General features: G+C 40.7%; 1 protein-coding gene across 1 annotated transcript in view; it reads left to right on the forward strand.

The window, feature by feature from the left end:
- The window catches only part of LOC127525809 (uncharacterized), a 60975-nt gene continuing 46046 nt past the window's right edge, over positions 1 to 14929 (forward strand). The window contains exons 1-3 of the mRNA XM_051931581.1: positions 1 to 540; positions 7604 to 7673; positions 13876 to 14030. Of these exons, the coding sequence (XP_051787541.1) occupies positions 408 to 540; positions 7604 to 7673; positions 13876 to 14030 (358 nt within the window). The 5' untranslated portion in view covers positions 1 to 407. The remainder of the gene's footprint in view (positions 541 to 7603; positions 7674 to 13875; positions 14031 to 14929) is intronic.

A 14929-nucleotide genomic window follows, 5' to 3' on the forward strand; every position in this document is an offset into this window, starting at 1 on the left:
TCCAAAATTGATCCAGGATGTGTGAGGTGCACTATTGGATCGGTGCCCTGTAAGTCAGAGAATAAAACATAAAAATGAAAATGAAATATCACTTAGGGAAATTCCGCTGCACCTTCTTTGTACCTGGAAAGAAAATCGACTGTTTCTTTTCTAAAACTTTGTTGGGTGTCAAATCAGAAAATCTGGTAAAGACGAGCGGCCTCGGGTTCCAAAATCTCTTTTAAGAATATCTACATTTTTTAACCAACCGTTGTAAGGCGGCAGATCGGCGTGACCAGTGACCTCACGTAATTGATCAGACGCGCCTAATGAGCCGCGCAAGGCGGATTTCACGGCACGCACTTCTAAATCCACTGTGACTTCGTGTTTCACCCGGTCACGGAAAAGTAAATTCATATCAACTGAAAATGAACACGCGACAAGCACAAATCTGTTGCAGGTTTGGTAAAACAAGCGTACGACTTCTGTTTTTCAAGGCTTTATTAGCCGGAATGGGCTTCCATCTCATCATCGGCGAACTCCCGAGTGTTACGGACGCAGGTAAGCGCAGCTGCCCGTGAAAACTGCGGGCGACTGCCCTGCATGTGTGTGGCTTGTGTATTGTCAACTACAGAAGAGATTTCTTTTAAATGTATTATTTTATCCATGGCAAGGTTTTCACACGTGGTCTGCGTAGTTTTATTTTGGTGATTATTATATGTAGTGCATTTCGAGCTTGACAACAAACAATGAAGTTTAGTGAAGTTCAAAGTGCACACACACCCAAATTTGTCCGTGGGCTGTTTACTGATATTTTAATTTTTAAAGGCATCATTTACCAAACCTTAAGAAGAACAGATTAGAAGGTCTGAAAAAAGCCCAACTGGCGGCTACTTATCCCAGGCAATGTACGGATACGACTATTAAAGTGATATCCATTCACCAATTTTAATCCCCAAACCGGTTCTAAATGCACAAAATAAGATGATGTGTGACTGGCAAGATGGCACCGGACTCTGAATTAGCCCTATACACGCGATCGTGTCAGGTGATGACCTGGCACTCTTTCCAGAGCTGGTACCTACCCTCTGCAGAGCTCTACCATATTGGCATATTGGAGTTCGTGCCGCTCAGGGCGGGGCGGTACTTTAATTTGCCGCCCTCCAACATCTCTGAATATGTTAACCTATTTAAATAGAAAATTTAAATGACGTATAGAGAAAAATTAAGATCAATTTTGCATAGATTTATTCATATATAGAGAAACAGCAATATTTTTTTCCATATATAATTATTTATAAGCATCAGCTAGACAAGAATATAGTATAGACGCACTGTGTTCTGATTATTAGTTTAATATAATTACACTACGAAAACCAGAACCAGTGTAATGTACAAGGGATAGGTGGGGATGTTATCTGCGCAGAGCAAAAACGCATTCGGATTGATAACGAAATTTATAAATTGTAAATTAGTTGTTTATCTTTCTAGAAATTATTATCGGTGTAATGTTTATGTTTATTTTTGTTACTGCCTCATAAATTTCAACTGCTGTGTCTGATGCCGTCATAGAAGGACAGTCTGAAAATTATTTTTGAAGTATCTGTGGATAAAAATTAGAGAATTTTACTTTTTTTCCATTTTTCCTGCTGTTACACATGAATTGTACTGAGCCTTTTGACCAATAATGTCGCCCCTAGCTACGCCACTGTTTGGCCACTGTGACAAAGTTCTGGTAATAGGGGTGGATGGATAGACAGAGACACACACAAGAAAGTAATGCAAATTCTTGTCAAATAAGCCACATGGGTGGGCATGGAATGGCAGCCCAAATGGCCTTCTACTTTGCTCACTACAAGGAATTATGGCTGAAATGTGGGGCTGCAGATACCCCCCCCCCCCCCCCCCCAACTCCTTGTATTAACTCTTAGTGCATCCCCTCAATTCCAGTATTGGCACACATGGTGTGACCTTGAAAGCCACCTAGCCCGCAAGAGCAAATATTGCTATATGTGTAAAGAGTTCTGGATAGTCTTGCCTTTGAAAGGCACTATAAAAGAGCATGCAGTTAAGATATTTTTAACCTGGCTAACCACCAGGGTCAGTTACCCACTCAGAGCTCAGGGTGTTCCCATATGTCTACAACTGTAGCAATTGTAAGAAGTTCTTGAGATGATGTTCACTAAGGAAAGGCACCCTATTATATATAATAAAAATGACTGAAATACTATGTCCACTTTCAGCAATTATAAGACAAGGGTTCATCAATTTATTTGGTTAATGCAAACATTACAGTGGATTCATAAAGTATTCAGACCCCAGAAAGTATTCACAATCCTTCAATGAATGAGAGATTTTAGTTTTTGATTTTTAATAAATTTGCAGTCCTATCTGTAACTGTGACAGCCAAGTCAGAACTTTTCCTTTCTTTTTCTTTTTCTTGCTTTATAGTCATTCTGGTGTGTGTTCAGGCCAAAATCTGTGTGTATGTATTTATTTAAAGAGGAATTTGCCCCACTGGGGACAAATAAAAATCTGTCTATCTATATATGCAAAGCATGTTTTCACTTATTGTTTATTAAGCGTGGCCCAATGGGCTCAAATGGCAAATTTGTTCATTTAAAATTAAATATACACCACAATACATTCTGCAGAGAGTGAAGGAGTCAAAATATTTTCTGCATCCATCATATATGGGATGAACATCGCCATTCTTTCCAACTTGTGGCTAAGGTACTGGGCTCTATTAGCAGCCATATCACTTGAAGTTCAGAACAGATCATCCACCTGAAGGTGTTTGTGCCCAGCCAGTACATGGATGGAAGACCATCTAGAAAAAGCTTGGGTTACTGTTGAAAGTGGTGTTGGTGAGGCCAGCAGGGGACCCCTTCCCTGTGGTCCGAATGATAGATAGATAGATATATACTTTATTAAACCCAAGAGGAAATTCACATACTCCAGCAGCAGCATACTGATAAAGAAAATATTAAATTAAAGAGTGATAACAATGTAGGTATACAGATAGACAATAACTTTGTATAATGTTAACGTTTAAAAGGGGGTGGAATTGAAGAGTCGCATAGTTTGGGGGAGGAACGATCTCCTCAGTCTGTCAGTGGAGCAGGACAGTGACAGCAGTCTGTTGATGAAGCTGCTCCTCTGTCTGGAGATGATACTGTTTAGTGGATGCAGTGGATTCTCCATGATTGATAGGAGCCTGTTCAGCGCCCGTTGCTCTGCCACAGATGTCAAACTGTTCAGTTCCATGCCAACAATAGAGCCTGCCTTCCTCACCAGTTTGTCCAAGCTTGAGGCGTCCTTCTTCTTTATGCTTCTTCCCCAGCACACCACTGCGTAGAAGAGGGCGCTCGCCACAATCGTTTGATAGAACATCTGCAGCATCTTATTACAGATATTGAAGGACGCCAGCCTTCTAAGGAAGTATAGTCGGCTCTGTCCTTTCTTACACAGAGCATCAGTATTGGCAGTCCAGTCCAATTTATCATCCAAATGTGGATCCCAATGCAGTGCTGGGGACACTGTACTGTAAAAATGGTGCCATCCTTCAGCTGAGACTCTCTGTTGTCATAAAAGATCCCTGGGAATCCTTCGTAAAGAGCAGGGTGTATCCTAATGTCTAGGCTAAATTGCCCACCACAACATAGTCATTCTGGCCCCCTAATCATCTCATGTGTCTAACTGGTTAGCTCTGTGTCACGACTTCACCATCTAATAACCATTGTGTGGTGAGCGTACTGATGCAAAAAATGGCTGTCATTGCATCATCCATGTGAATGCTACACATTAGTGGTGGTTGATGTGGCTCCCAACACGCTATGTAAAGTGCTATGAGTAGTGAGAAAAGTGCTCTACAAATGGAAATAATAATAATTTATTATTATTATTATTATTATAAGTCACTAGGCAATTGGTGCAGTACACATCAGTGACTACCTGTCTGACTCTGATTGAGTCACTTACCCTGCCACTGCTCTATGCTGAAGAAAACTTGGATGTAAAAGCACTAATGCCTTAAAGCTATTTGGGAGGGTTATTCTCTAAAGAAAAGCACTATATGCAGCACATTTTGGTTACAAAATTCTTTTTGGTAGTTTTCACCCTTTTCACTTTTTATAGATTGAAGATTTATTGAAGTCATCACTAGAAAAGGAAAAAATAAATGTTAAGTTTCAATATGTTGTCCCGTGTATGTAGCAATGGGATTCTATAAATATTTTCCATTAAGTGATATGTTGCATTTAGAGTTTGAGTCTGCAATGTGATGTCTTTTGGATATTTTTTTAAGCACTTGGTATCCAATATATTAGGTACACGTGTTCATTAACATAAATAATGTTCTGCTCTTAACAGCCAATTATGTAGCAGAAGCTTGGTATTTTAGCCAGAAGATATAGTTAAGAGGTTTAGTTGTTGTTTGACTAATCATTAGAATGATGAAAACACATGATCAGAGTGACTTTGACTGTGAATTGATTGTTGGTGCCAGACAAATCTATAAAGCTTACATAGCATGGTGGCATCAACAAAAAAAATATCCAGTGACTGGCAGTCCAGTGGGTGAAAAGCATCAATAAGAGAGATCAGATGAGAATGGCCAGACTTGAACAGGGTAACAGGCCACCAATACTCAAATAAGAAATGTATATGGCCTTCCCATCTCCAAAAATGCAACACGTCGGTCTTTGAACTGAATCTGCTACAGCAGCAGCAGCAGCAGTCTATGGCAAGTTTCACTTTTGTCAAATGTTGTGGAAAATATTTGGTATTGTGGAATATGACCCGGTCACAGAAAGGCAGACACGTTAGATTTACCCCACACACATTTATTTAGGGTCTCCATTATACAAATTCACTACTCACAACCCCCAATACCCCTCAGTCCAGGCCAACACAATACCTTCTCTCTCTTTTCTTCAGACTGCCTCCTTCTCTCCTTCAGAGACCTTGTCCACTCTTCCACCCGACTCAAGTCCATCTCTGAAGGGAGGCGGCCCCTTTAAATAAGCACCCGGATGTGCTCCAGGTGTGTTCCCAGCAATCTCCCACCGACACGCCCCAGTGTGGCGGAAGTGCCAGGCTGTCTTCCCCGGAAGCACTCCGGATGTCCCTGTTTCTCTTCTCCCCCCCCCAGCACTTCCTGGTGTGGCGGAAGTGCTGAGGTCCAGGGTCCTCCAGGTATTGGGGTGCCCCCTGGTGGTGACCACGGGCCCCTACAGGGTCGAGCTTCCCAGCTCTGTACCTGTGGCCACCAGGGCGGTCGCCTCCTCGAGGTCTGGAGGAGGCACAAGCCCTCCTCCGGTCTTCTCGGGTGTCCCGGCTGGGTACCACCCCCATCCGGACACCACAGTTTATAAAGAAGAGTCTTGAGTTCTTGTTATGTATGAACTTTAAACATGGACATCCTTTATTTCACATCTACAGGTGGAGTCCTCGTATGCTCTTGTTAATGCAGCATTGCAGACTGAAGCAATCTACCAGAGAGCTTCCTTTAATCAGTCAGGTTCATTTACATAACACATTTGAATACATTTTAAGTAGCTGTGCTAGCCATCTAAAACAGTTTGAAGTCTAAGGCATCAATTTGGACCTCAGCGTTAACATATGCAGCGCACCATGCAATGCCTATGTGTCTGTTCTATGCCTTTTGGTATGTCATTTGTAAAAGCAGTGTAAATGTTTGTGTTGTACCATCAGTTGGAATAACAAATGTAATGTATTTTAATACTAAAAATGTGATGTGCCATGTTTTGGTGCGCCTGTGACATAGCAACCTGACAGATACAAAGACATTTATCCTTTTATTAAGGTGGATTTTCACCAATCAGCTTTAGATAAATAGTATACTCCAAAAAACACCTCTGAAATAAGTATTAAGTCCCAAACTAGTTAAACATATTAAAAGTCCTAACTGTAGCAAATAAGACTTCTCATATGTAACATGTTATCAGAGAACAAAACAAGAAGTTACATTTGATAAATATGATCTAATTTTCTGATCTAAAATGTGCTGGTTCAAATGAAGTCCGGATGTCCTAGTTTACCGGGCACGCAGTTTCAAGCACTTTTCATTTCCATTACACAGTTAAGAGCAGAACGATGTGGAAACTGTGGACATGTGATCATCAATACTGGATGACTAAAGATTAAAAATTTGTCACATGCTCTGATGAATCTCAGTTTGCACTGTGACGAATGTTAGGAGTCCCAATATAGTTCATGGTGTGAATCTATGAATCCATATCGCCATGCATCATCAGAGCAGGGTGGTTGTTGTAGTGTAACAGTGTGCGGAATGTTTCCTTGTCATACTTTAGTCATCTTAACATCAATACTGTGCCATTTAAATGTCATAATGTCTCTATGTCTTGTTGCTGACCATGTCCATCCCTTTCCTTTTCAAAAGGTTACTTCTTGCAGTACCATGTGCCATATCACAACACACACATCACCTTGAGGTGGTTCCATTACCATGACAGGGACTTCAGTTTATTCTGATGGCCTCCTCAGTCACCATATCTCAGTCCAATAGAGTACTTTTAATATGTGGTGCAGTATTAGGATCACAGCATAAATGTGTAACTGAGAAAAAGCCTCCAAGAACTGTGTGATGTTATCAGTTCTGCATGGAGCAAAACCCATGAGGAATGTTCCAGTACCTTGTTCTGTCTATGCCTTGAAGCAGCTTTTTTCGGAAGTAAAAGGGGGGCCCTTGTCATTACTAAGCAGGGTGACCTTATATTTTCTATTTCTAACATTAGTTGGCATCAACATTTAGAACAAACATCCAAACATCTCACTCTGTTGCTGATTACACTTTTTTTTTTTTTTTCCCATCATTCACCTTTTCACAAGATGTGTTGAGGAGCACATGGTTATCCCCCACTCCGCCCTCTTCCACTGTAAATGGTCTCACCATTTTATCATATGGCACACTCATGCCCACCTGGTAGTTTAACCTGCCTATGTTTGGAATATGTGTTGAAATCCCGAATAACTAAAGAGAAAACCATGAGAACATGAGGAGAATATGAAAAGTCCACAAGGACTGAGCCAGGATATATGACCCGGGAGCTTTGTATAAGGAGTGCTTGACACCCTGCCATGCAAACATTCATTACTTAGGATTGATCAATCGGTTCATTCATTCATCCAATCTATTATCAAGCTCAGTCTAATTCAGGGTCATGGAGACTGGAAGATATATGCCAGCAGTAGGAACCAACAAGTTACTGTGCACACTCATGTTCACAAGATTGTTTTAAAGTCACCACCAATCAATCTGACGTGGGAGCAAACCAGGCTACTCGGAGAAAAACTAACATGGAGAAAGGGTGAACATACAAATCCATACAGGCAGAGATACAGTCAGGAAGTAAACCTGGAACCATGAGGCAGCCTTACTGATCACAATCTCTGTCTTGGTTTTCAATGTAATCAAGTTCTTCCCTCACCAAATTATGGTTACACATCCCCAAGTTGCATTTCAAATATCATTGCACCTGAAGTCTCATTTTCGCAAAGGTGGGGTGATAATTAAAGTCTGCCTCCCTTGGAGCCAGTGCAGGAAGCTATCCTAAATATTTATTTATTGTTTTAAACACAGAGACAGAGGTGGCATCTTGCAGCGCCATTTCACTTTGCTGGGTAATTTCATCTCCCAGGAGCATCATTGGGTAAGTGCATCTAACCTTAATTTATTTAGATACTATAGTTACTCACTGTGTCCAGTACTGGTGTGCAGTTGTTTATAGTTGAATTCCTTGTATCTTAAGAGATTTTGTATTGGTTTGTACAACATTTGAATGCTCAAGATATGCATTTATGAATTTTATAGGAAGACAGAAGACTTCTGATTTTGTGTGTTTTTGTTGGGCCAGTGAAGTTATGAAACTGCTAAGTGCTCATTTTTCTGGTTTGTTGTGCTCTCTCTGCAATCCCAAGTCAATGAACTCGGTTCTCACACAAAAATAGCACACCACATATGGAGCACAACTGTCCAGTGTGCATGTATAGCCTAGTAGAGTACATATCTCTTTATTATATAAAAAAAATCTTTGGGTGAGACGAGACTTTCTCAGAGAGACACTTTCACGTCCCGTGAGACAAAGAGTAGATGACAAAGTAGAACATCATAAAGAATTCAAAAACATTGGTGCGATACACATGCAGAGCAGGTTAGATATAATGGAAGTACAAAGTGTTCAAAAAATGACAGTAAAGATCGCATTAGCACAAACAAATGGAAATTATTACTCTGTGAAATAACAGAACAGTGAAAAGAGATCAAATATTTTGTTCAGATTTAAACAGGCCCGGCCTTAGGCATAGGCGAAGTAGGCGACTGCCTAGGGCCCCGGCATCCGGGGGGCCCTGGATCGTCTCCTTGGTCTAATTTTCACGCATTTCGCAGAGCTTCCAGGGGGGCTCCTGGACCCACCTTTCACCTAGGGCACCATAATACCTAAGACCGGGCCTGATTTAAACTTTAAGTCGGAGACTTGTAGATCGTCTAATTCGTGTTGACATCAGGGAAAAGTAGGGTTTCTTCCCAATGATGAGGCGTATCTGCCAGAATTAAAAGATTTGTTGTTTGGCGAAAGTGAAGTTCACATACGCTGTCATGCTTGGGTCACAGAGTTGCACAGATACACAGGAGATTTTAGAGACAAACGTTATTCAAACAGTTTTCTCCCACAGTCCAAAGACATGCAGGTTAGGTGCATTGGCGATTCTAAATTGGCCCTAGTGTGTGCTTGGTGTGTGTGTGTGTGTGTGTGTGTGTGTGTGTATGTGTGTCCCGCAGTGGGTTGGCGCCCTGCCCGGGATTGGTTCTTGCCTTGCGCCCTGTGTTGGCTGGGATTGGCTCCAGCAGACTCCCGTGACCCTGTGTTCGGATTCAGCAGGTTGGACGATGGATGGATGGATGGACGTTATTCAAACAAACCTAAGTCTCTTTCAGGAGTGAATCGAGCTCTGTGTGTAGTCGGAGGGTACAGTTCCATCTCTCAATGAAAAGAATAGAAAATCTTCCTCTTCATAGGAGTGCGCCTTGGAAGCGGGACCACTAACAGTAGCAGAGGATGTCTGGTGGAGAAGAGAGACAAGGCACTGAGACAAAAGGACAGCTGCTGTACAGGCTTTTTAAAGGCAGCTGATCGAGCAAATAGGGGGTAAAAAAAAACAAACTATTTGTTTCCCATTGTATCGCCATTTAAGAGGGGATTTCGGAGGAGCGACTGCGTCTCCTTGGGGTGCATTCAGCCTCCATCTTCACAACGCTAGCAGCAAAGACATGAAGTGGCTGGGGCGTAGTGCAGGCTGGGGGGTTGGCAAACGAAGCCCCTTAATGTTTATGAACTGCATGGAGAATGTGCTGAGTCAGTGAACTGGTACTACAAAAGAGCCCAAAAGATCGAGTTGTGTATGAAAGTTCTACTTGCGTGGCTACAAAATGCCACATGCTTAATCTACTACAGTAATTTCTTACAACTCAAAACCCGCTATGGCTGTCAGTATTCACCAGCGTTTCACGACTACAGAAGCAGACACATGTTCAGCAGGCATCAACGTTCCTTACAGGAGAAGCCAAGCTGCTGGACTACTTACACGACACAGAAAGGCCACTTCAGTTCTGAAAATAGGCAGAGATAAAACCCAGGGTGGAAAATCAGGAAATTGAAAATGTCTGTTCTTTTAAAATAGGCCTGCACAAATTTGTACACAGCATCATAATGTTCTACTTTATAAGAGTGGTATATAAAATGTATGCACTACAAACTGGGTCGTTGTGAAATGATTGTATCTATGTCCAAAACATTTTGGGCAGTTCCCTGGTTATAACTGCAAATAAAGCTGAGAACTTACCTCACGGTATGTATTAATTGTGCTATACAGTATATATCTATTTTGGAATACACTTAAACTCTATAGATCTGCACTGCCTTATGTTGGATATTATGTTGGTCTTATCGGTTTAAGCATTCAGAAATAAAAATAAGATGTTAAGCAATAGTTCTTTTACATATTTAACAACACTGACTGGCTTTTGCCTAATGCATTAGTGATGAATTTTGAAAGTACATGGCTGTTCAGTAAATGTTATGCCGTCACTGGCTTATTCTGGCCAGCTGCATTAATGATGAAATAAACCGGTGAGTGCAGAGAGGTATTACTCACTGCTGTTACTATGCTGAAATAAATGGTAAAATAAAGATGTTGCACAATTATACAGGCAAAGTGTTCTGGTCAGTTTTTGCCTGCTGTATTAATAATCAAATAAAGCAACAATGTCCTAGGCAGTTACAGAGTATCTTGACATTACTCTCTTCTGAAATAAACAGTCAAATAAAGGAGGTGTTGCACAACTGTATATGGAATATTATCTGGTCAGATTTGGCCTGCTGCATTAGTAGTTAAATAAAGGAGATAGATGCATGACTATTCAAGTGTCATGATGTTTATATCTGTTATAAGCCCGATGCATTTAATAGATCAGATAAATTTAACACATCTGTTTAATCTATGGTAAAACATCATTGGGCAATTGTGGAAAACTGGGTTATTGGTTAAATAAAGAATGTGCTTGACCATGTGTTTTTCTACAATTACTCCCTGGCTTTAGCCTTCAACAGTTTTGTGGTTAAATATGTTTGATGTTGCACAACTGGTTAATGAATGTCATAGGGTCCCAAAATAGTTTTGGCCTGCTACACTAGTGCTAAAGTAAAGCAGATGATAATTAACTGTTTAGTGAGGATCATGGTATCATTGGTTGGTTTTGTCCTGTTGTATTTTGTCCAGCTAAATAAAACAGAAGGTAAATAATTCTTCAGTGAGGCATGTGCTGGTACCATGGTGTCTTGTCCTGACCTACTAGCAATTTTCTTTGTTTGGTTTTCTTTTAAGAAGGAATAATAGTACACTGTGCTGGATAAATATAATCAAGCAGCATTGTTAAAAATGTTCATTTAAAAAAATGATCAGGGTTATAAAGAAATCACTACAGAGAGTGGTGAAGGCAGCAGAGCACATCATGGGCAAGAGTCTCCCTGCCATTGAAGACATTTACCTCCATCGGTGCTTGCGTAAGACAAGCAGCATCATAAAGGACCACAGCCATCCATCACACCAGCTGTTCTCCTTGTTACCGTCTGGCAGACGATACAGAAGTCTGGCAGCTCTGACTACAAGACTTAAGAACAGTTTTTACCACCAGGCCATTCGATTCCTCAACAGCAACACCTGAACACTTACATGCACTTACATTACACCTACATTGCATTACATCTACATTGCACTATTCACACACAAACTGTACCTGCACACACTCTGAATACTGACTGGAACATGCATCTGCACTTTATGGAATATGCATCTGTACTTATAAAACATTTTCTGTGCAATAACTGTCATTTGTACTTGCTGCTCATTCAACTCCTATTGCTCTATACAGTGCATTCACAGTATTCACAGCGCATCACTTTTTCCACATTCTGTTATGTTACAGCCTTATTCCAAAATGGATTAAATTCCTTTTTTTCCTCAGAATTCTACACACTACACCCCATAATGACAACGTGAAAAATGTTTACTTGAGATTTTTGCAAATTTATTAAAAATAAAAAAATTGAGAAAGCACGTGTACATAAATATTCACAGCCTTTGCCATGAAGCTCGAAATTGAGCTCAGGTGCATCCTGTTTCCCCTGATCATCCTTGAGATGTTTCTGCAGCTTAATTGGAGTCCACCTGTGGTAAATTCAGTTGGTTGGACATGATTTGGAAAGGCACACAACTGTCTATATAATGTCCCACAGTTGACCGTTCATGTCAGAGCACAAACCAAGCATGAAGTCAAAGGAATTGTCTGTAGACCTCCGAGACAGGATTGTCTCGAGGCACAAATCTGGGTAAGGTTACAGAAAAATTTCTGCTGCTTTGAAGGTCCCAATGAGCACAGTGGCCTCCATCATCCGTAAGTGGAAGAAGTTCAAAACCACCAAGACTCTTCCTAGAGCTGGCCGGCCATCTAAACTGAGCGATCGGGGGAGAAGGGCCTTAATCAGGGAGGTGACCAAGAACCCGATGGTCACTCTGTCAGAGCTCCAGAGGTCCTCTGTGGAGAGAGGAGAACCTTCCAGATGGACAACCATCTCTGCAGCAATCCACCAATCAGGCCTGTATGGTAGAGTGGCCAGACGGAAGCCACTCCTTAGCAAAAGGCACATGGCAGCCTGCCTGGAGTTTGCCAAAAGGCACCTGAAGGACTCTCAGACCATGAGAAAGAAAATTCACTGGTCTGATGAGACAAAGATTGAACTCTTTGGTGTGAATGCCAGGCGTCACGTTTGGAGGAAACCTGGCACCATCCCTATAGTGAAGTATGGTGGTGGCAGCATCATGCTGTGGGGATGTTTTTCAGCGGCAGGGACTGGGAGACTATTCAGGATAAAGGGAAAGATGACTGCAGCAATGTACAGAGACATCCTGGATGAAAATCTGCTCCAGATTTTAATAAATTTGCAAAAACCTCAAGTAAACTTTTTTCACGTTGTCATTATGGGGTGTTGTGTGCAGAATTCTGAGGGAAAAAAATGAATTTAATCAATTTTGGAATAAGGCTGTAACATTAACAAAATGTGGAAAAAGTGATGCGCTGTGAATACTTTCCGGATGCACTGTAACTTCTTTTAAAACACACATTTTATTTTATATTGCTAGTCTATTTTTAACTTGTAATTTTTTTTAGTTTTATTGGATCTAGGCTGAGTGACTTGTTTTTCTCATCATACACATTTCATTGTATGTTGACCCTGTGTTAACCTATATATGACAAATAAACCTAAACCTAAGAATACACGTTATAGACACAGCAACACTAAACAATCCGTACACATCACTAACACTACTTGGATGAACCAACCAAGACTAATAAAATTGTGTGCATACTCTTTGAGCATCCCAAAGCTGTGAAAATTAATTTCATTGAATAAGGTTCTTTCGAGTGATGATTTTGGAAGGTAAAAGACGTTGCCCCATTAGTGACTGATTTTAGTTTCGAATGAAAAAATGAAGAGTCAGAAAATAGGAAAAAAATGCAGTTTGAAAGACTTTGTTTCACAAAGATAGTCTTTGAATTCTCAGTTACGAGCAATGTGTGGACATACTTAAGCATTTGGGCGACTGGGTTCTTTGATGTAAATGAAACGAGTCGATGCAGCAGTGCCTTATAGTGAGACCCCACACGCAAAGTGGATCACACTGGTATAATCATCTATGTTCATTTTTTTTGGTTATGTATTTGAATAAGATAAATGGCTTACTGGCACAACACCCTTAAGGGAATCACTGGTTAGTTTTGAACTGCTAAATTTAGTCGTTAAATTTTATTGTGAGAAGTCGAGCAAAATTACACCTTTTATTGGCTAACTAAAAAGATTACAATATGCACGCTTTCAAAGGCAACACAGGCCCCTTCTTCAGGCAAGATGCATGTAATTTTCACAAGCAGTCAATGCATAGTATCAGTGGCTTATTTTACCATTGGTGATTAAAATAAAGTTAAGACAGTTTGAGTGTTGAATGAATGTCATAGCATTACTCTTTTTGGTTTTGTCTTCGTGCATATGATGGTTAAACAACCATCATATGCACGACTCAATGACTCAATGCTAAAGCATCAAGGCCAAATTTCGACCTGCTACATTAACAGTTAAGTGAAGCAGATGGGGCACATGTCCATTTAATGAGCATCATTATATCACTTGGTGGCTTAATGAAAAGGTGTATATTCTATTGTCTTTTTAATGCCATCACATGGATAATTGAACTGTTTCTTTTGTTCTTCCTTTCTCCTTTTTTTTTTTTTTTTTTTAGTCTCAGTCAAGTTAAGGTTTTGCTTGATGGCAATGAGTTTATGACTACACATCAGAGGCGCCGGGCAGGTTCTTTGCAGCTTATGCTGAATGCTAAATACATGTTATCATATGAAAAAGGACGCAAGAGGGACGTCTACAGCATTTCTGCCTCCTGTAAGTCTTAGTTTGTATGCTTTAACAAGTGGGGAGTCACCATGTAAATAAAATGTATTAGAAACTGTTATTGTTAGCGTGGAAATTTTGGGTGCATCTTTATAGTGGTTGCTTTTTGAGATTCTCTGCATGTTAAAGCTGATAACAAATTCCAAGGCTTGTTTGCTAGATTGAAACATCTCTGTTATAAAAAAAAAATCTCAGAAGGCTTGGAAGGAGACGATACGTGATCTTCTTGGAAGACAATTTGGCGTCCCGCGAGACAAGGCAGTGAGAAAAAAAGGACAGTTGCTGTACAGGCTTTTAAATGATTGACACGCAGTGCGACAAGCAGAGCACACAGCTCGGCAGCAGAAAGACAGCAGCTGATCCGACCACATCTCCTTAGCATGTGTTCAGATGCCCCCCTCCTTCACAATGCGAGTGGCAGAGACGTGAAGTGGCAGGAGCGTAGCACGCCCATGGGTGTTAGGGGGTGGGTGAGCAAAGCAAGCAGGGGGCAAACCCCCCTAATTAATAAAAAGTAAATGGTTAGACAGATTTCCACACCGTATCCTCAAAAAGTTGTATATTTTATTGAATTGATTTTCTTTCCACTGGTTCACTCTGTACTCAGCAATTTTTAATAGTCAAAATATGTGAAAAAGCAAACTGCAATATGGTGCCTATTCATACTTGCCCTTTGATCAATCATGAGGTCAAGATTGTAGTGCATCAGGGTGCACTTCCACCTCGCAGTATGATTTCTGGATGAGATGACTTCTTTGTGAAATTTACATGTCCTCCTCTCAGATCTTGTGGCATTCCTGTTTCCACCCATAATCTAAAGACATGCAATCAGTAGACTGATTAGCAAATAAAAAATGTTTCCGTTTGCGTATGTGAAATTGAATGGCCTC

The sequence above is a fragment of the Erpetoichthys calabaricus genome, chromosome 1 (genome assembly GCF_900747795.2).
Source record: "Erpetoichthys calabaricus chromosome 1, fErpCal1.3, whole genome shotgun sequence".
Taxonomy (NCBI): Eukaryota; Metazoa; Chordata; class Cladistia; order Polypteriformes; family Polypteridae; genus Erpetoichthys; species Erpetoichthys calabaricus.